This window comes from Callorhinchus milii, unplaced genomic scaffold, assembly GCF_018977255.1.
Source record: "Callorhinchus milii isolate IMCB2004 unplaced genomic scaffold, IMCB_Cmil_1.0 Scaffold3, whole genome shotgun sequence".
Taxonomy (NCBI): Eukaryota; Metazoa; Chordata; class Chondrichthyes; order Chimaeriformes; family Callorhinchidae; genus Callorhinchus; species Callorhinchus milii.
In genome coordinates this window covers 31372655-31392512 of record NW_024704744.1, presented here as the reverse complement: position 1 = coordinate 31392512, position 19858 = coordinate 31372655, and the positions used below count along the sequence as shown (strand labels likewise).

The 19858-nt window shown below is 41.2% G+C and overlaps 1 protein-coding gene across 1 annotated transcript; it reads right to left on the bottom strand.

Moving 5' to 3' along the window:
* Positions 1-14: 14 nt before the first annotated feature.
* On the bottom strand, positions 15-15148 carry echdc1 (enoyl CoA hydratase domain containing 1). The gene is made up of 6 exons (XM_007899257.2): positions 15123-15148; positions 14054-14282; positions 12782-12924; positions 8481-8533; positions 7377-7457; positions 15-698 (listed from the first exon to the last, which is right to left on the bottom strand). Exons 2-6 carry the CDS (start codon positions 14268-14270, stop codon positions 293-295), a joined length of 900 nt encoding a protein of 299 aa, XP_007897448.1. The 5' UTR covers positions 14271-14282; positions 15123-15148; the 3' UTR covers positions 15-292.
* Positions 15149-19858: the final 4710 nt, after the last annotated feature.

Genomic DNA, 19858 nt, shown 5'->3' with positions numbered 1-19858 from the left:
ACAAACATCGATAATTATGGCTAGCAATAACTGAATTGATTCTCTTTTATTGCATAAGCAAAAACAAAAATACAGTTTTAATCTAAAAGTATGTTTTTTTAATTCTTGCATTTAATCAAGTAACCATTTCTTATTATGAGAAGAAAAAACTAATTGGGTAAAAATGTAATTTACATTTTTTGTACCAAACAAACATTTTGTAGTCCCTTTGCTCATCACATCTGATTTTCAAATGCTATTAAAGGCTAAAATGGACATCAGGTGAGCAACACATCCATTCATATATCAGCACTTATTTATGTTTCATTACTGTCGATAGAGCTTTCAGATTGTCAGGGGAGGCCCACATTGTGCTAAAGATGCACTTTTCATTCCTCAATGACTCTTCTAGCGGCAGTTCTCTCCCTGAAACCGCAACATTTTTAATTGCTTGAATGACTTTCGAGGATCCCTTGATATAATGACTCAGCCATTTCTGGGTCTCTTCCATGCACCAATTGTGATCAGAGGATGGCAGAATTTTATCAGCCAAACCGATCCTCAGCGCCTTCGCAGAACGCACACGGTCAGCACTGCTTAGTAATTTAAGAGCATTCCTGTATCCAATTATCTGAACAAGTCTGGTGGCTCCACCCCATCCTGGTACCAATCCCATGAGCTTGTGAACAAAACGAATCTCACTTTCTGAAGTCATTAGCCTGTTAAAATAGAACAAACAAACATGAATAAAAATATCTGCTTATCATATATTATGTATACCCAAAGTTATCACAGCGCAGCTGGTATATTAAGAGAACAATAGCATAAAGAAGGAAGGACAATCACTTTTAATATTAAGTACTCTTCCACCTCAAGCATCTTAATTTCATTACTGACTTTGGGACATCCTCCCGACATGAAAGGTGCTATATAAATACAATTCGTTGTTGTTGACTTTCAATCCTTAGATCCTTCGGATTATGTCCTGTCACAAGGCACTGCATCACTGACAGCAGAGAGCTGAGTAGATATTTCTTAGTTTTGGTGACTCTCAATTGATATCCTCTTTGCTCCTGTTGAAGCCATTACAAGACATGTTTGTAAATAATGTGAAAGAAGAGGGACTCTGGTTCAAAAAGGAGATTTTAAATGGCAGATCTCCATTTAGCTAAACTTCAACAATGAAGTTAAGATCATCTCCTACCGGAAGAGTTTTAGTTGATTCAAGGAGAAGCTGTCGAATACTGAAAGTACTTCTCCCTATGAAGCTGTCCTTCAATGGATGGACTACACGGATCAGTTGATATATATATTATAAATATACAGCATATAATACTACCAGCCAGTTGACACACATGCTTAAGGAATATTCATTCAGTTACACAGGTTAATTTGCCATATATCTAAAAGGAAAGCTGTTGGACAATAAGTAAAACTCCCAGCCAGCACGGCAAGAAGTTAATTATTGAATCAGCAGACACAAGCACTATTAAACCAAGTCATCAAAAGCTATAATTGCTTGTACTTAACCAAGTAATGAGAGTCTATGTGATTAGTGCCAATTGCTGAGTTTCATTCCTAATGAGGCTACAAATAACAGGTTTGTTTAATGCTGTATTTAGCTTATAGATACTTGAATATCAGTTTGAACAGAATCGTATATACCTTGCTTAGCACAGCAGGCCCACCATCGCTGATAGGACCACAAAAAAAAAACAGCCTTGATTTGAGTCGTCTGCGGAAAAATCCATTTCCGTCGCCTGCCATGTCGAATGCTGCCATTCCTAGCTGATGAACATTTATGGGTGAATGACGTGGGGATTCACTAGATTTGGCTACTGTAATTCAATTGAGCTGTCGTTGGAAGGAAGGAAGAACTGAGATCAAGGCTATGTCAGTAGGGCAATGGTGAATGTAAGGATAGAATTTTCTCCCCTCCCATTTGCACGCATTCCTGTACTCAACACCAAGCCTGTCGTGCCCTATTTAAATGTGCCTTTTGCATCAGTCAGTCATGAAAATAGCAGCAAATTGGCATTATTAGCTCAGTATAATTAATGGTTGGAACCTGGAGAAGGTCGTTCCATCAGAAAAAGGTCTGACATCACTTCAATGTAAATACAGACCATGCAAATCAGTTTTGTATCCAATCAAAAATGGTCACTTACAAGTTTAGAGGGTCATTTTTAATGTTAATGAGAAGTCCCACAAATTGCTCTTGAATACAGTGTTATAAAACAAACTACAATTTACGAATTACAAATTTGTGCCAATTCACATAGTTCTGTATTTGAGCTTGCAAACAAGCCAATTTACACACAGGAATGTCCCACAAACAATTTATCTAATCTATCTGGAGGATTGTTGACCAGGACAAGATACCAGAAGAAACACCCTTTTCCTTTCGAACAGCATCATGGAAGTTTTGTCATCTATCTGAACAGGCAGACACTTATTTGCAAATGTACAGAGGTTGCCTCAGCCTCTAGCACAGGGGTGGGCAAAAGATGGCCCACAGGCCATATCCGGCCCATCATTGTGTCTAGCAATAGAAAAAATTATAGTTTGTTCAGTCCCAAAAAGTCGCACAAATTTCGCATTTGAATCTGACCAGGAACATCAGCCAATCACACTGCTTAGTTGTGCGCACGCTCCCTTAAGTGTTGAATCAGGCTGACGTCAGAAATGTATGGATCGGCAAATTTTCAAACGCGCGCAGCAACCGCTTTTCGCTGAAGAGGATGTTAATTCGAAATGTCTTTATCAAAGAAGCGGAAAGTGGACGCTGAAGGCTAAATATTCAACAAAAAATGGACTTCTAAATTTTTTTTTCCAGTGTGGGTGGAAAAGCCGTGTGCTTCATTTGCAAAGAAAGTGTGGCAGTGCTCAAAGACTACAACTTGAATTGCCATTTTGAGAGCAAACATATTTGCAAATATAAGAACATTTCTGCCAAAGAAAAAGGCAAGAAAGCTGATGAGATGGTTATTCGAATGCAAAAAGAGCAAAGCGTTTTCACAAAACAATTTGCGTTCCAGGATGAAATTAGAAGAGTGAGTTATGTGGTAGCACACAAAATCGCCAAGAAAGAGCAAACCATTCTCTGAAGGAGAATTTATAAAGGTTATATATATATATATATATATATGGTTGACTCTGCCTCGATTTTATGTCCAGACGAGAAAAAACAGTTTGAGAACATTAGCTTGTCAAGGCGAACTCTTGTGAGACATGTCGTGGATATCTCTGAGAACCTGTATCTGCAGTTACAAAATAAAGTAAGCAATTTTGCATGTTTTTTACTGGCACTCGATGAGAGTTGTGATGTCAAAGACACAGCCCAGTTGATAATTTTTATTTGAGGTATCACCAAACATTTTGAGCTCACAGAAGAGTGTTCTAAAACTAAGCAATGTCGTGGACACAGTTACGAAAGTGGTCAACTACATTCAAGCAAGAGTTTTAAACCACAGGCAATTTGTAACTCTGCTTGAGGAATTGGAATCCGAGCACAGATGTTCTGTATCACATTAATGTTGATGGCTTAGTTTAGGAAAGATCTTGAAAAGAGTGTGGGAACTGAGAACAGAGATTGATTTATTTTTGGGCCTGAAACAAAAAGATTTGGATTTCCCACAGCTGAATGATTGCGAATTGGCTCTCTGATTTCACATTTGCTGTTGATATCATGGGCCACATGAATGAACTGAATTCAAAACTGCAATGGAAAGGGGCCTTTGTGCACAATTTGTATTGCAGTGTCAAGTCATTTATGACAAAATTATTTATTTTATCGCGTCACACAGGAAACAGGCTGTTCACCCACTTTCCAACTTTGCAGCAGATTACTGTTTGCGATCAAAGCCTTAAAAAGTATACTTGGTCACTACTTGACTTACATGCCGAATTTTCTCGCAGATTCCAGGATTTCACTTTGATCGAAAATGACCTGTCTTTGGTCTCTTCACCTTTCTCATTTGACGTTGACAAAGCCCCATTTTATCTCCAACTCGAGCTTATTGACCTGCAACGTGATCCATTGCTTGCAGAATACTCCGCATTGCAACATCGGAGACAATGCCTGACTTCAAGTGTTTGGTTAACGCACATCAGTGCTTTCATTCTTTCCATTGAGTGAGTTTCTCACATTCTCATCAATATGTGAATAAATATCAAATAAAAATGTCTGCTCAATGAGTTGTTTTTATTTAACCTAATTTTAATGAATGTCAATTATATAGACTTTATTTTATGCATGTACAAGTGTAAGACTTGATTTTGAGCTAGTATTAAGCATTCGCAAGTTCTCTAACCAGCTCTACACATTTCACAAGAATTTATTGAGGAATAATCTGCAGTTAATCACAGCGAAGATCTGCATCTCTATGTTACCATAATGTTAACGCAAGTTCTGGATTCAAACCTGACCTGTGTAAAATGAGCACGTTTCCTGGAATGCCCTTTTAATGAAAATCCATCATGCTGCTTATTAATTACACTGCTTGATCATTTCATAATCGTACAAAGGCTTTTAGAGAATTTCATTACTGCTTAAATCTAACATAATGAACTGGATGGTTTAAACCTACTTAGCCTCCTTCAAGTCCTGCCTCAAGACGTCCTACTAGTGGCCCTTTTTATTCATAGCTATTGAACAATCAATGTGCGGACTATGAAGTCTTTCATCTATTAAGATCTGAAACGTTTACTCTCATCTCCATGATAACTTAAAAATGTAAAATTCTTTATAGCCTAAATAAAGTAGAAAAGATTTTTTTTAAAAAACATACTGTCAAAACAGATTATATAAACAAGTATGCAAAAATGTTTTGCTGAGTCGGTTATAATATTGAATTTCCCTACTCGGTTTTATCCTGAAAAAAGAAACAATGATTTTCCCATTCTCCCCACCAGATTTTCATACAAATTTAATTCCAACAGTTAACAAGTGAATATTTCCTAACATAAAAAATGAAGAATAAGTGCATCACTCAATACTCAATTTGTTTGGAGGACTTAACAAAACATTGCACTTTATTAAATTATCAAGTTAAAGTCATCTCCCAATGGGGATGTAATGAGAAATGTCATGACCCGATCACTGCATTGCCTTAGTCACAGCAGCAGCTCTTGCTTTGTTCCGTTGCTTACAGTAATTCCATGATAACGTGAAACTAGATTGTTTAACTATATGGAGACATTTTAATTCCCAATATATTAAACAAAAACTTGTTTACTAGTAAAAACACTGACTGGAAAGCCCTATTCTTCAATAAAGTGCATGAATATCCTAATAGTAGTCTTAAATAATCCATTCCCCCAAAAAACAATTCCACCAGCTGTGTTTCAATTGGCATGTATCAGAGAGGAGGGCAACACGTATGGAAATAAGAGTAACAAAAAGATGTGCAGAGCACTAGTAATATGCTTCGAAATCTAACTTTAGAAGAGAACTACCAGCTCATTTATCTTCATATCCACTCTGAGTGAGACTGTCATTTAAACACAGGGTCAGGTCCACTGAGAACTGCGATTAAATCGATTTCACTTAGGACTTAACAGTCATCGGAAAGAGACGGTGTGAGCTCCCATTCAGCCTATCTGACTATCTAGGCTTATCAAAATATTATCTACTGCACCTACCATCTCCTTGGTATTTAGTGCAGTACAAAATGTACACTTGATGATTTGTTGATTAGTGGCTATGTACAGAACACTGCATTATTTTGAATCATAACAAATAAATCCTTCAATTGTTTATAGAAGATTCAATGAAGTTCAAAGGATAAGTAATGATAACTTTGTGCATTCGAGGTACAGTATTTTAGCACAAATCCCAAACACATTTTGCATTTTGCACAGTTTTTCGTCAGTTCCTCCTTTTCCTTCTTCAATTTAACTCCGGAATTTCAATACTCTCTGGAATTAGATAAGCGACATGCATCCTTCCAGAAGAGAGTACGCATTCCGTTTAAAAAATATGTTGGGAATTTCCATGTGTAGGTGAGATGCATGGATCTCTCAGCTTCGTTTGGATACTCTTAAGCAGAGTGTTTACAGATGTGTTAAGATACCTGGCTAAAGCCCCACCCCACGCCCCGACACATCACCGGTTTCCTCCCCAATCCTAGTTTCTATTCTTTCCCGTACCATGATTTTGTTGAGATGATCAAAATCATGCATTTGCTTCCTACATTAACTTTTTCACAAGCAATGAGAGAAATTGCATATCAGCATACAACAACAACAACAACAAGATTTCATTTATAGAGCGCCTTTCACGTCGGGAGGAAGACCCAAGGCGCTGGACAGTTGGGTCGGGACCTGAGCAGGGGGTAAATGTTAGGGTGAGGGGAGGGAAGGGAGGGAGCGAGGAGGGGGTAAAGAGTCGAGAGGGGAGCTGAAGGCACGGTTGAAGAGAAAGGTCTTGAGACCGGCCTTGAAGGAGGAAAGGGAGGAGGCAAGGCAAAGGCACTGGGGGATGGAGTTCCAAAGCCTTGGGGCTGAGAGGCTGAAGGCCCGGCCACCGATGGTAGGGCGGTTGGGACAGGGGATGTGGAGCAGACCGGAGCCAGAGGAACGGAGGGTACGGGCAGGTAGGTAGGGGGATAGTAGGTCGGAGAGGTAGGAGGGTGCAAGGCCGTGAATGGCCTTGTAGGTGAGGATGAGGATCTTGAATTCGATCCTCTGGGGGATGGGGAGCCAGTGGAGGCGAGCGAGGGTGGGAGTGATGTGGTCCCGAAGCCTGGTGCGGGACAGTACACGAGCTGCAGAGTTCTGAATGACATGCAGCTTATGGAGGGAGGTGCCGGGAAGGCCGGCGAGGAGAGAGTTCCTGTAGTCCAGCCTTGAGGTAATAAAGGCGTGGACCAGCAGCGTGAGGGGTGAGGTAGTGCCATAGTCTGCCGATGTTCCGGAGGTGGTGGAAGGCAGTGCCAGTTGCGGCGCGGATGTGGGGAAGAAAGGACAGCTCAGGGTCGAACAAAACACCGAGGTTCCTGACTGGCTTTGAGAGGTGGAGAGTGCAGCCTTGGATGCTGATGCTGTCAAGCATACAGCAATTCTAACACAATGACTGGGGTTTGCGAACACGAAGAACTGTTTTAAAATCAGTTTCACGTTTACTTTCACCCACACACTTCCTTTCCATTAGAGATTACTAATTATCACTAACAAGTGGGAAGGCAAGCTAATTTTTCCCTCCTAGTCCAAGAATAATAACTCCAGTGTATTGGTCCATTATGCATCAGCTAACGCAACACAAATTGGGAACTTCTTGGCCTTATTTTGTTTTTGCTGTTGTTGTATAAGTATAAATTGTATTGTATCTGTTGACTTGTGTCATTAGTTACTGGCAAACCGTTCAACCAAAGTTCACCCCAGACATTACTGCTCACCTGAAATCGCACGCTGTAGTGAGTTCTGCTCCTCCTCCAAGAGCGACTCCTTGCACTAAAGCCACACTGATCAGCGGTAGTCTACACTGGGAATATCAGGAAGGTTAGTAGACTTCTGATACAATTAATTAGCCCTTCTCACCAACTAAATCATTACCAGGAGCCTTTTAAAAAAAAATTACAATGTAATATTTTTATAACATAATGTTGCTTTTATTATTTCTGTACTTTCAGTGAATATGATGGATTTCTAGCCTATGAAATGACATAACATATTTAATACGATGACATCCATCATCTTCAAGGCGCACAATCTAAATTACTTACACTTTTTGTAAACTAAAGCTAATTAGACAAGCCCATTGAAGCTTAAGATCAGAGTTTCTGCCCTTTTTCATGCCACTATAACTTGTAATTTAAGGACTATAACAACAGAATAACCGAACTGCCAGTTGATTACATCATGGTAAATCTTTGATCTTATTTCCCTACATTTTCTCCATATTCCTTAATACCATCACTTCCCAAATCTCCATCTGTATCTTTTAATCATCCCAACTGATTCTTCCTCCATAGCCTCCAGGAGCAATGTATTCCACATTGTCATAACCCTCTGTGTGGCACTGGATATTTTACAATTAGGAATCATAGGACAGCAATCCAGAACAGGAATATTGTATGACCTTTTGGACGTCCTCCTGACGTGAAAGGCGTTATACAAATGTAATTTTGTTGTTGTTGTTGCTTTTATCCCTTACTTCATCCATAGATCAATTATAATGCTCTACCTCTGCTCTCCCAATTGAAATGAGCTAAAACAGAACAGGGATCAAATTTCAGACCTTCCAGGTTGTGAGTCTCAATTTCACATTGGACATTGTTTTTGTGACTCTAAGACTTTTGCAGACTGCAGCACACTTTTAAAGATGCCAGTGGAAAGTATACATTTCTGAACAGATTTTTAAATATGCATCATTTCCAAATTGAACTAACAACATTCAGAATTAACTCGGTTCGGTTTACAAATACACCCGATGCTTCTTTCTAATCAATGGAAATTCATACCCGAAAGGTATCGCTTTGTATAGCATCATAGACTAATACCTCTGCAGTCTTGTTAGGGTGTTCTGCATAAACATACACATAGTCATTCCATCCTGGAAGAGAAAATACAGAAACACAGATTTCTAGTTGGCACCTTTTCAATACAGTGAACAAGCATCAAAACAACAACTTTCACTTATACAGCGCCCTCCAACAGGGTAGCGTCTCAGAGCGCTTAACAGTGGTGAAGCCTGACTCTGAGTCGGTGGGTGGGGGGGGGGAGGTGGCCATAAGTACGGTCAAAGAGGAAGATTTCCAGGTGGGACTTGAAAAAGGGGAGAGAGGGGGTAAGGTGGAGGGATTGAGAGAGTGTGTTCCAGGGTTTCTGGGAATAGTGGCTGAAAGCGCGACGTCCAATGGTGGGGTGGAGGTTGCAAGGGACAAGGAGGAAGCCGGTTCCAGTCGAGCGGAGGCAAGGGAGGTGGATTGGGGAGGAGTGAGGAGGTCAGAGAGGTAGGGAGGTGCCAAAGAGTGAAGGGATTTGAACATGGGTGTGAGGATCTTGAAGTCGATCTGTTCGGTGATTCATAGATTCATAGAATGTTACGGCACAGAAGGAGGCCATTTGACAGAGCAAGTCACTTTCACTAACCCCAATCACCAGCTTTCTTCCCATAACCCTGCAAACCCGTCTTCCCCAGATACCTATCCAGTTCTCTCTTAAAAGATGTTATCAAATCGGACTTCACTACCCTTTCAGGCAAATCATTCCAAATTCGAACAACTCGCTGAGTGAAAAAATTTCTTCTAACCTCCTCTCTGCTTCTTTTGGTAGATATCTTAAGACTGTGACCACGGGTCACAGACACACCTACCAGCGGAAACAGCTTTTCCCTATCTAGCCTGTCGAAACCTTTCATGGTCTTGAAGACCTCTATCAGGTCCCCGCGTAACCTTCTCTGCTCTAATGGGAAAAGTCGTAACTTCTCCAGCCTGTCCTCATAGCTAAGATTCCCCATTCCTGGTATCATTCTCGTGAATCTCCTCTGCACCCTTTCCAGTGCCTTAATGTCCTTCCTGAAGTAAGGTGCCCAGAACTGGACGCAGTACTCCAGCTGAGGCCTAACCAGTGTTTTGTATAGATTAACCATAACCTCCCTACTCTTATACTCTATGCCCCTACTAATAAAGCTCAGTACACCAAATGCCTTTTTTACTGCCTTATCTACCTGCCCCGCTACCTTTAATGATTCGCTTACTTGAACACCCAGATCTCTCTGTACATTCACCCCCCTTAAGATTGAGCTACCAAGTCTATATTGCCTCCTATCATTCTTCCTAAGTGTATCACCTCACACTTATCCACATTGAAATCCATCTGCCACATGTCAGCCCATTCCAACATTCTGTGTATGTCTGCTTGCAGTTGGTTACAGTCCTCCTCACTATTTACTACCCTACCTAACTTTGTATCATCTGCAAACTTGGAAATAGTGCTCTCTATGCCCAAGTCCAGATCATTAATATATATTAGAAAGAGCAGTGGTCCCAATACCGATCCCTGGGGGACACCGCTGCACACCTCCTTTCATTTCGAGAAACACCTATTAACTACCATCCTCTGCTTTCTGTCACTCAGCCAATTCTTAATCCAAACGGCCACTGTCCCCTTAATACCGTGGGCCTCTAATTTTTTTATTAATCTCTTATGTGGGGGAGCCAGTGGAGCCTGGCCAAACTCCACTGGCTCCCCATCAGTGGAGCCTGGCTGAATAACACATGTTCGTTGGTTGACAAGATGTATTTCTATTTTTATGGTGCTTTATCATGGCAAATAATAATAATCCCTGCATTTGATATGGCGCCTTATCATGTACTCGAGGTGAAAGCGCTTCATAGAATATACTGTAATGTGGATTGATTGTGTATTTTGTGGACGAAACGCAAAACGATGTCTCAAAGAAGTTCACAGGTAATAACTATCAAGTGGAATGTCCTTTGTTGGTAAGTATAGAAGCCGATTGTACCAGTAAGGAAACACAAACAGCTATGTGATAAATTATCATTTAATTAGGATTATTGGTTGGACATAGGTTTTAATTTTATTTTGTTTTCAATATGATATACATTAGAATCTTTAATGTCCACCTCAAACTAGGCAGATGGGACCTTTGTTTAATGTCTTAATCAAGAGATGGCACCTCCGACAATACATCGCACTCCCCGTCCTGCACTCAAGTGTCAGCCTAGATTGTAGGCTCAAGTTCTGAAATGAGCTTTAATCCAAAAGTTTCTGATCTAAAGGCGAGAGTTCTACTGAACTAAATGAGCCAAGTCTACTAATAAATACCCTGATCCAGGCTTGGCCAAACAACTTTCATTATGAACTTGAACCTAAAGTATTGCATGTGTTGAACCTTGTGATTTAATGCTGAATGGCTGCATTGAATCATAGAAAATTACAAGCAGGATAATAATCTTGGAATCACTTCATGCCATTATTATCTAAACAGAACCCACTAGCCAAATTTCTTTGAGGGGAAGTAAGAGGGTCTCTTTGGGGCTGAACTGGCTCTAAGATGACATACTTGGCAACGCAATGTCAGAATTGAGCCAAACCTCTGTGACAGTCTGGTTCCTCAGCCAGGTGAGACTGTAATACTCTCTACTCCCTCCTCGCTCCCTCCCTTCCCTCCCCTCACCCTGACCATTTCCCCCCTGCTCGGGTCCCGACCCAACTGTCCAGCACCTTGGGACGTCCTCCCGATGTGAAAGGCGCTCTATAAATGAAATCTTGTTGTTGTTGTTGTTGTTGTTCAGGGAACCTCTGAAGATGAATCAGTCAACCTGGCTCCTTGGCAGCATTTGGAGGGACAGACCAGTCCCTGGGGGTGGGTTTGTCCCATTCTGCTTCTGTTAACCCTGCAAGCCAAAGCCCAAAGGGTAGGGTGGTCCTAACTGGGCAAGCAGCGAGGTTTGCCCAAGAGTGTTCTCAATCCAGCAGTACCCCAAATCACATTCATGGTCCCCAAGCCTTGGCTTTTGCAACCAGCTCCAACTATTCTTCAGAATGAGGTAAGCAGGGAGAGAGTATGCATTCCACTCCAGACAAGGGGAAATTTCTAAGTGTGGGTGACATACATATGTAGAACTCAGTCTGGTTTGTATACTCTTGGGCACGGTGATGTTTTTTTTTGCTGCTTTGGAATTCACCTCTATATATAGATTCCTGAATTGATACAAAATGTGTTGTGAGGAACTTTATATTGTACTTGCGTTTCCGTAATTAATTTATGTCTACCTATATATCATCACTTGGATCAGTGACAGATGAGGAAGATTTATGGTTCAAATCCTAATGTATGCTGAATTCTCTGATTTTAGCCAACAAGGCAGTGGAGGTGAAGGGGTGGGAGGCACTGAAACTGGTCTCAGCATACCCCACCTATTAGGATGGAGGATGGAGTAGTTGAGAGAAAACACAGGAGCCAATAATCACAATCCTTATTACAATCCAGTGATCGCTGATGGAATCACTTGTGTGTGGAAATCGGCTTAGGACAGGATCAGAAATGGGCTTGTCTCCCACGTAAACCATATGGAATACTTGAAGGGCTGTTGAATGGTGGAAGTGCATATCAGCATTAATCACCAACGAGAGAACAAAGAGGAAATTTACAAAAAAAATTAATGTCAAATGTGAATAAAATGTTGTGAACAAAAAAGATATGAAACAGATGGTATAGAATTAGATAAAATGCAACAGATATACAGCGACTGAACTGCTGAATCACTTTCTAAACCAATGGCAGCTGTTTAGTTCTTAAATCCCTTTTCCCTCTTCTCCATATCCCTTGATACTCATACTTAATACTCACTTAACTTTTAATTGATTCTGCTTCAATCTTGAGATTGCATCCTATTATTCTAGAACAACTATAAACCGTTGAATTAAAGGGAATTTATAGTAATATTTCTTGCATTTGACATTGATCAAGTCACTGAAATGTCTCAAAAGGTTTTGCATAGTGACTGTGTATTTGTAGGCGAACAAGGCAGCTAATACGTGTATTACAATATCTCACATGAAGTGAATAACCAATATTATCTGGAAGATTCTTAGCCAAATGCAAGGAGAAACTCCCTTGTCTTTTTGAACAGTGCCATGGGATCTTTAATATCCATTTGAACTGGCACACAGGACCTCGGTTTAATGCCTCATCCAAAAGACACCACCTCCGGCAATGTAGTACTTTCAAGCATTGGAGTTTCAGCCTAATTTATAATCTCAAAGATCCGATGTAGAGCTTGACAAATATTATTTAACAATTAACAGACCATTAAGAGCTCTTGTTACTTACTTTCGGGTTGGATATTGCTCTGACCGTATTTAGATCAGACCCAGAACAGAATGTGTTGTCCGCACCTCGTAGAATAAGACCTTTCCCATTAGTCCAACTTTCCAGTTCCTCCACCCTGTCCCTGAGTTCCAAGATCATGGTTCCTGTATAAACAAAGATGACAACAAAACAATTTAGTATTAAGAATTACTGGGTTAGGATTCAGTGCTCGATTGCTTTCTGGCATAATTCATAACGTTGCTCACAATCTTCAGTATGCACACATACTATTTTGGACTTTCTGCTCAATAACACATCAAACTGCAGCCAAAACAATTGATTTTACGGTTCTGGCATCCCAACTTGGTCTCAGATCATTAAAATCTGATTTTTGGAATGTTACTAAAGAGCTGATTGTGCTTTTGGGGTTATTAATATTTTTAACAAAAGATTTGCTCAGTTTGCATGTAGTGAGCCCTTTGCGATTCACACCTACCAAATTTAGATTGCAACAACAACAACAACAAAATTACATTTATAGAATGCCTTTCACGTTGGGAGGACGTCCCAAAGCGTTGGATTGCAAGGGTATGATTCAAACTATTCCTGAAACCACCTCCTCCAGTGGTCTCAAGTGGCTCGGGATCCATTTATATATTGGTAATGTATGTTTAGCAATGAATCACTACTTTAATCACTAATTTAATAGTGAAGATTCACCACCATAGCAGGAGATCATCATGGGTCAATTTCCACATGTATGTGGATGACACCCAAATCTACTTTTCCTCCTCTAGCCATGACCAAAAGTCTACCGAATTTCTGACTGCCTGCTTGTGAGACATAAAGGCCTGGATGAATGCCAATTTTCTGCAACTGAACATACACAAGACGGAAGCCAACCTCCTTGGTCCCTGCCAACGTCTTCTTATCTGTGACTCTGACCTTGAGGGAATAGATTTTAGACAAGAGGCCCGAGTGGTTGGTGTAGGCTGTTTGAATTGTAGGTTGAATTGAATTTAACAAACTCAGTTGGATGCCCATATACCTTTAATTGAATTGTCCACCTCCATGCATTGCCTGTCATAAGATTACAGTGACTCCTCATTGTTCCATTTAATGCTATATTATGTTATGGAGCATTCAATGCAGTAAATGCAAAATAATTAAATTCTAAAGACTACTTTCTTAAGAGGATTCTTTAGGAAGAATTAGGTAAATATAGTTTCCAGTTTTAAGAACTCCCTAGCTCATGCAGTTTGTTCTCTTTATCTGGAAGTTAAAGTATCTTACCTGTGAATGCATTTATTCGTTCAGGCTGATTTATAATCAGAGTAGCAATCTCACCCTCCTTCTGCAAATCAATGGATCCACCTGGGAACTGCTGAAGTTTTTCCTTTATGTCATCTTCATTGAATTGATGAATAGGTTGGGCTGAGAAACTTCTCTGCTGCAATAGTAGATTCCTTATGCCACGGTTCAGGCATCTAGGGATGTACAACATTGCCATTTCCACTCTACACTGAAATAAGTTAACAACAAAAACACATAACTCAACTTAACTTGGATTTGAAGATATTTCTGGACAATTTATTAGGCACAGCCTTGTTTTACGGTAAGTTTGACCCACATCAGTTTTGCATAAAGTTCCGATAACTTTCACCCACAAAATATAGTCAATTCACTTTACAATATATTCTGTGAGGCGCTTTGAGACGTCTCTATGACGTGATAAGGTGCTATGCCAAATGCAAGAATTATTATTATTATAGAACACTGAGTACAGTAATTCAGTACAGATTAAAAATCACAGAGTGTATTTTACATTGGGAGTCCTGTCTGAGCTAGTCTTTCGTCTTTTATAATAATAATCCTTGCCTTTGATATAGGACTTTATCACGTCTTTAAGACAGAATATAATAATAATCCTTGCATTTGAAATAGCACTTTTCACGTCTTCCAGACATCTCATAGAGCTTCACAGAATATACTGTAAGGTGAATTGACTGTATATTTGTGGGAGAAACGCAGCAGCCAATTGCGCACAGCAGTGTCCCACAAAAGTCGTGGATTGAAGTGACCAATTTTATTCTTTTTTTCTTGAGGGAATATACTGTAAAGTGAATTGACTGTGTATTTTGGATAACAGCAACTTGCATTTATATAGCAATTTGTATTATGCCCTTCATGTAGGTTTACATCTCAGAATACTTAAGCTATGCATTGTTAATTCTCATATTTATCAAAGTAGTTATTTCCGAGAACAGCAGGCACTCGAAAAAATTGATTTTTCCCAGGCGAGAGGAAGACTGTCATACAATGGCAAACTATGCAGTTTTAGCTGGTTAAATTTCAGCAGTACCTCAATGCACACTCTGGGGTCTCCAAGCCTAGGCTCATGCCAACCTGTGCCTAATACTCTTCGGAATTAGGTAACCAGGATGTGTCCCTCTAGGGAGAGTGCCCTTTCCATTCCAATAAATATCTTAGGAATTTTCATGTATAAGTGGGATGCATGGACTCTCAGTTTGGTATGGGTACTCTTAAGCATGGTGATGGGTTTCTGCATGTGCCTGTTGACCAAAAAAAAGACAAGACTGTGATTGCTGTTGTCAAGTTTCACTGAATGGACCCTGCTCTTAGTACTGTCAAAGTTGCCAACATTTAGGGAAAATCAGCAGTTTTATTATCACCCAAACAGATGATTTGCTCTCAAGAAAGGACGCCCTTGTTTGGGTGGAGAGAGGTGGAACAAAAGATTAAAATGGATTAGCCTAAAATGGGTAGGAAAATCTCGTAGACAGAGGTCACATTCACTAAGGATTCAAGAAATGATCTCATCATGCAAAACAAATATGCAATACATTCAATGATTTCATTAGTAATCATAGAACTATTGATATGAATTTTGTACTTCTCATTTCTCTTTGGCCAATTTCCAACTATTTACCAACAGTAACTTTTTCTCCCTCGCCTGTACAGCAGAGAGAATGCACCCTCTAGTGGTTTTTTAAGTTGCCAGATTCCATTCAACATTAAATATAGCGGAGGAAAATTTTGCATGTCTAATAGGTACTTTAACAACCATAACAACTGCTTCTACATAGCGCTTTTCACACGGGGTAGTGTCCCAGAACGCTTGACAGTGGTAGTATCTGATAGTGACCCAGCGGGAGAGGGGTGATTGTAAGCACGATCAAAAAGGAAGGCCTTTAAGCAGGAATTGAAGGTGGGGAGGGACGGGGCAAGGCAGAGGGATTGAGGGAGAAAGTTCCAGAGTTTCAGGGCATAGTAGCTGAAGGCACGGTCACCGATGGTGGAACAGAGGGCACAAGAGACAAACAGGAGGCCGGAGCCAGCCGGGTGGAGGGTGGTGAAGTGGGCGGTAAGCATGTTGGATAGCTAAGGAGGTGCAAGAGCTGAAGGGATTTGAAAACGAGTGGGAGGATCTTGAAATCGATCCGTTCGGTGATTGGGAACCAGTGGAGCCTGACAACGACTGATGTGATGGGAGTATGGAGTTTCGTGCGGGTGAGCATCTGGACTGTGGAGTTTTTAATTGAGCGTATTTTGTGAATTGCGGAGCTGGGGAGACCAGCGAGAAGGCCATTGGAATAGTCCAGTGGAGAAGTGACGAAGGCATAGGTGAGGGTTTCAGCTGCATCGGTTTTGACGTAGTGAACATTGCCTTTAAGAGCTGGGAACAGCTTCAGGTTTTAGTCTCACAGAGGTGGAAATAAATGTGAAAAATGTCGTTTACATGTAGATGTTAATTGGGATTCCAGGTAGTCAGTTTTTTTTATAATCTGTTCTATGTTTTGGTGTTCTGTAATAAAAACAGAAATGGTGTAATACAATAAAAGTCTTTGATCCAGAAATAATTTTAATGTAAATACAGTTTTGAAGTTATATTTGTTTGGGATATCTTGTGGATTATTCAGTGACTACTTAAAAAATATGTTTAAAGACTTATCAGAATCGAGGAAAGTGAGAAGCATCACAGAAAGCAAGTCTCGCTCCATACCAGAAAAACACTACATTGTATCTAGAAATCATAGTTATCAAATAAAATTGATTAAAAAGTAATTTACCAATTTTTTGTTTTTAATAAATAATCCTTGCATTTGATATAGTACCATATCACTTTGAGATGTCTCAAAGCGCATCACAGTATATACTGTAAAGTGATTGTGTATTTTGTGAACAATATTTGCAATATTTGTTGTGTTCCATGAGTTAGTGATTTTTTTTAGATTATTGAAAATTTAATAATTCTGTAATTATTCTCGTAATAAATGACAAATTGTTCTCATTTTAATGGGTTTAATTGCCCTTATGTCTCAGTGAAGATCGATCGATCGGAGTGATTTAACAAAAATCCAGTTTAGCTTCAAGAAATTCCCACACACTGTATTACTCAATGAAAATTTTTAAGTCAAAATTTTAATATAAAAGCTAAGGTGGAATTTTGGGCCTCAGATTATTTAACTCTAAATCTAAACAGGACTCATTTGTGGAGTCCTGTTTAGATGGGGGAAACCTTGGGCAAGTTTCCTTACTCTACACAGCTAATAATAATCCCTCCAAAAACCCAAAACAATAATAAATGGTCATTTTCAATCTACAACTGTTTGTGGGACATTGCTGTGCGCAATTGGCTGCCGTGTTCGCCCACAAATATACAGTCAATTCACTTTACAGTGTGTTCTGTGAAGCGCTTTGGGACGTCCTCCCGACGTGAAAAGCGCTATATCAAAATGCAAGGAATATTATTATCAAACCTGGGACCTTATGGTCTATATTCAGAAAACACCTACCTGCTTCATGTCATCCACTAGATCTGCCCCAACTTTGGTGGGTGAGCTTTCAGCTATTCTGCCCCACTCTGGAACTCCAGCCCAGATTCCCCCACCTGGCCCTACTTCAAAGCCCACCTTAAGACATATTTTTTTGATCATGTTTTCAGTCACCTATTGCCCTCTCCCACGCTCAGCTTGGGCTCCCAGTTAGCTGAATGAAGTGCTTTGAGATGTCTTTGAGAGTCGTGCTCCGCCACTGTCAAGCGCTCTGGGTCGCTACCCTGAGTGAGGGGCGCTATATAAATGCAAGTTGTTGTTGTCTTGACAGGAGCTGATATAAATCGTTAGCAGTAGTAGTATATAGCTGACTTTCACACCATACAGTAAATTTACCAACTGCGCGATGGGGAATCTCCACGAGAGGTGAAAGATTTAGTATGTGATATGGTGAAACTTGGGGAATCCGAAGAGGCCACTTACTTTGCAGAGTTTGATATTTCTCTTTTGTAGAACAACTGGCTTCTACTCAAAATTGTCTCGTAGCTTGACAAATTTACTTGTAAAAACATTTTGAAGTATCAGTTTTCAAAGGAACTTTAAAATTTGGATTTCTTTGATGCCCAAAGAAATATTTTCTTTGATATTCTTGCAGTTTATATCCCATCTGGCAGAGACGTCCTGATTCTGTAGATTTGATCAAACCCATTGGAAAAAGAAGCTGGATACATATGATGAAATTTGAATGTGATATCTATAAACATAATCAAAATTATCAAAGTAAATTACCCATGGAATATGACTGTCTGGATAATAATCCTTGCATTTTGATATAGCGCTTTTCACGTCTTCTAGACGTCTCAAAGAGCTTCACAGAATAGACTGTGAAGTGAATTGACCGTATATTTGTGGGCGAAATGCGGCAGCCAATTTCACACAGCAGTGTCCCACAAACAGTCATGGATTGAAGTGACCAATTTATTATTGTTTTTCTTTTCTTGATAGACTATTATCGGGCGTGTAGAGTAAGGAAACTTGTCCGAGGTTTCGCCCTGCCGGGAATCAAACCCAAGTCTCTCGCTTGCAAAGTGTGTTCTCTGACCACTGAGCTGCAGGATTCCACTGGATGACAGCAGAGTTTAGGAGCGGTGATGGATGAATGAGAAAATATTAACCATTTTGCCTTGTGGTCGGTGCTGACCACTTGATCTAAAAATAGGAACTATTTTCATAAGGAACATCGATTTATTTTTTTATAAAAAGAACATGGAGATGAGGTCGATTGTTGACCGGTGACCGCATGCCATTGAAAGCTGAGCAGTTACTCTCCTGTCTGAACGGCCTTGGCAACATCAAGGTGAGAGCACTGCAATGTTCTGATGGGTGGGGGGTCCCTTGCCTGTCTTTATTTCGTAGCTGATGGGGTGGGGGGTGGGGGGCGCAGAGAGTTGCTTTGACTTGTCTGCCTCCTAGATGGTGGGGTATGTGAATGTGAGTGTGTGTGATGGGGGGACATTGCATGGTAGTGGATGGAGGGGGGGGGTTTGTGGGTGGGGGTTGTGTGGTGGGGTTGTGTGGGGTGTGTGTGGGGGGGGTGTATGGGGGGAGTTGTGTGTGGGGGGGGTTGTGTGGGGGTTTGTGTGTGGGGGTTTGTGTATGGGGGGGGGTTGTGTGGGGGGGTGTATGGGGGGGGTTGTGTGTGGGTGTGTGTGTGTGGGTGGGGTGTATGGGTGTGTGTGGGGGTGTGTGTGTGGGTGGGGGTGTATGGGGGGGTGTGTGTGGGGGGTGTGTGTGGGGGGTGTATGGGGGGTTGTGTGTGGGGGGTGTGTGTGGGGGGTGTATGGGGGGGTTGTGTGTGGGGGATGTGTGTGGGGGGGTGTATGGGGGGGGTTGTGTGTGGGGGGTGTATGGGGGGGGTTGTGTGTGGGGGGTGTGTGTGGGTGGGGGTGTGTGTGGGTGGGGTGTATGGGGGGGTTGTGTGTGGGGGTGTGTGTGGGGGTGTGTGTGTGGGGTGTATGGGGGGGTTGTGTGTGGGGATGTGTGTGGGGGGGTGTATGGGGGTGTGTGTGTGTGTGTGGGGGTGTATGGGGGGTTGTGTGTGTGTGTGGGGGTGTATGGGGGGGGTTGTGTGTGTGTGTGGGGGATGTGTGTGGGGGGTGTATGGGGTGGTTGGTGTGTGTGTGGGTGGGGTGTATGGGGGGGTTGTGTGTGTGGGGGGGGGTGTATGGGGGTTGTGTGTGTGTATGGGGAGGTGTATGGGGGGTGTGTGTGTGTATGGGGGGGTTGTGTGTGTGTGGGGGGG

What these genes read in the sequence shown, in the direction of transcription:
- echdc1 (XM_007899257.2), bottom strand. Translation starts at nt 14,270, where the DNA reads ATGGCAATGTTGTACATCCCTAGATGCCTGAACCGTGGCATAAGGAAT. An exon ending in ACGAATAAATGCATTCACAG is followed by an intron (nt 12,925 to 14,053) that starts GTAAGATACTTT and finishes TTGTTTATACAG; the next exon opens with GAACCATGATCTTGGAACTC. An exon ending in ACCCTAACAAGACTGCAGAG is followed by an intron (nt 7,458 to 8,480) that starts GTATTAGTCTAT and finishes TTCCCAGTGTAG; the next exon opens with ACTACCGCTGATCAGTGTGG.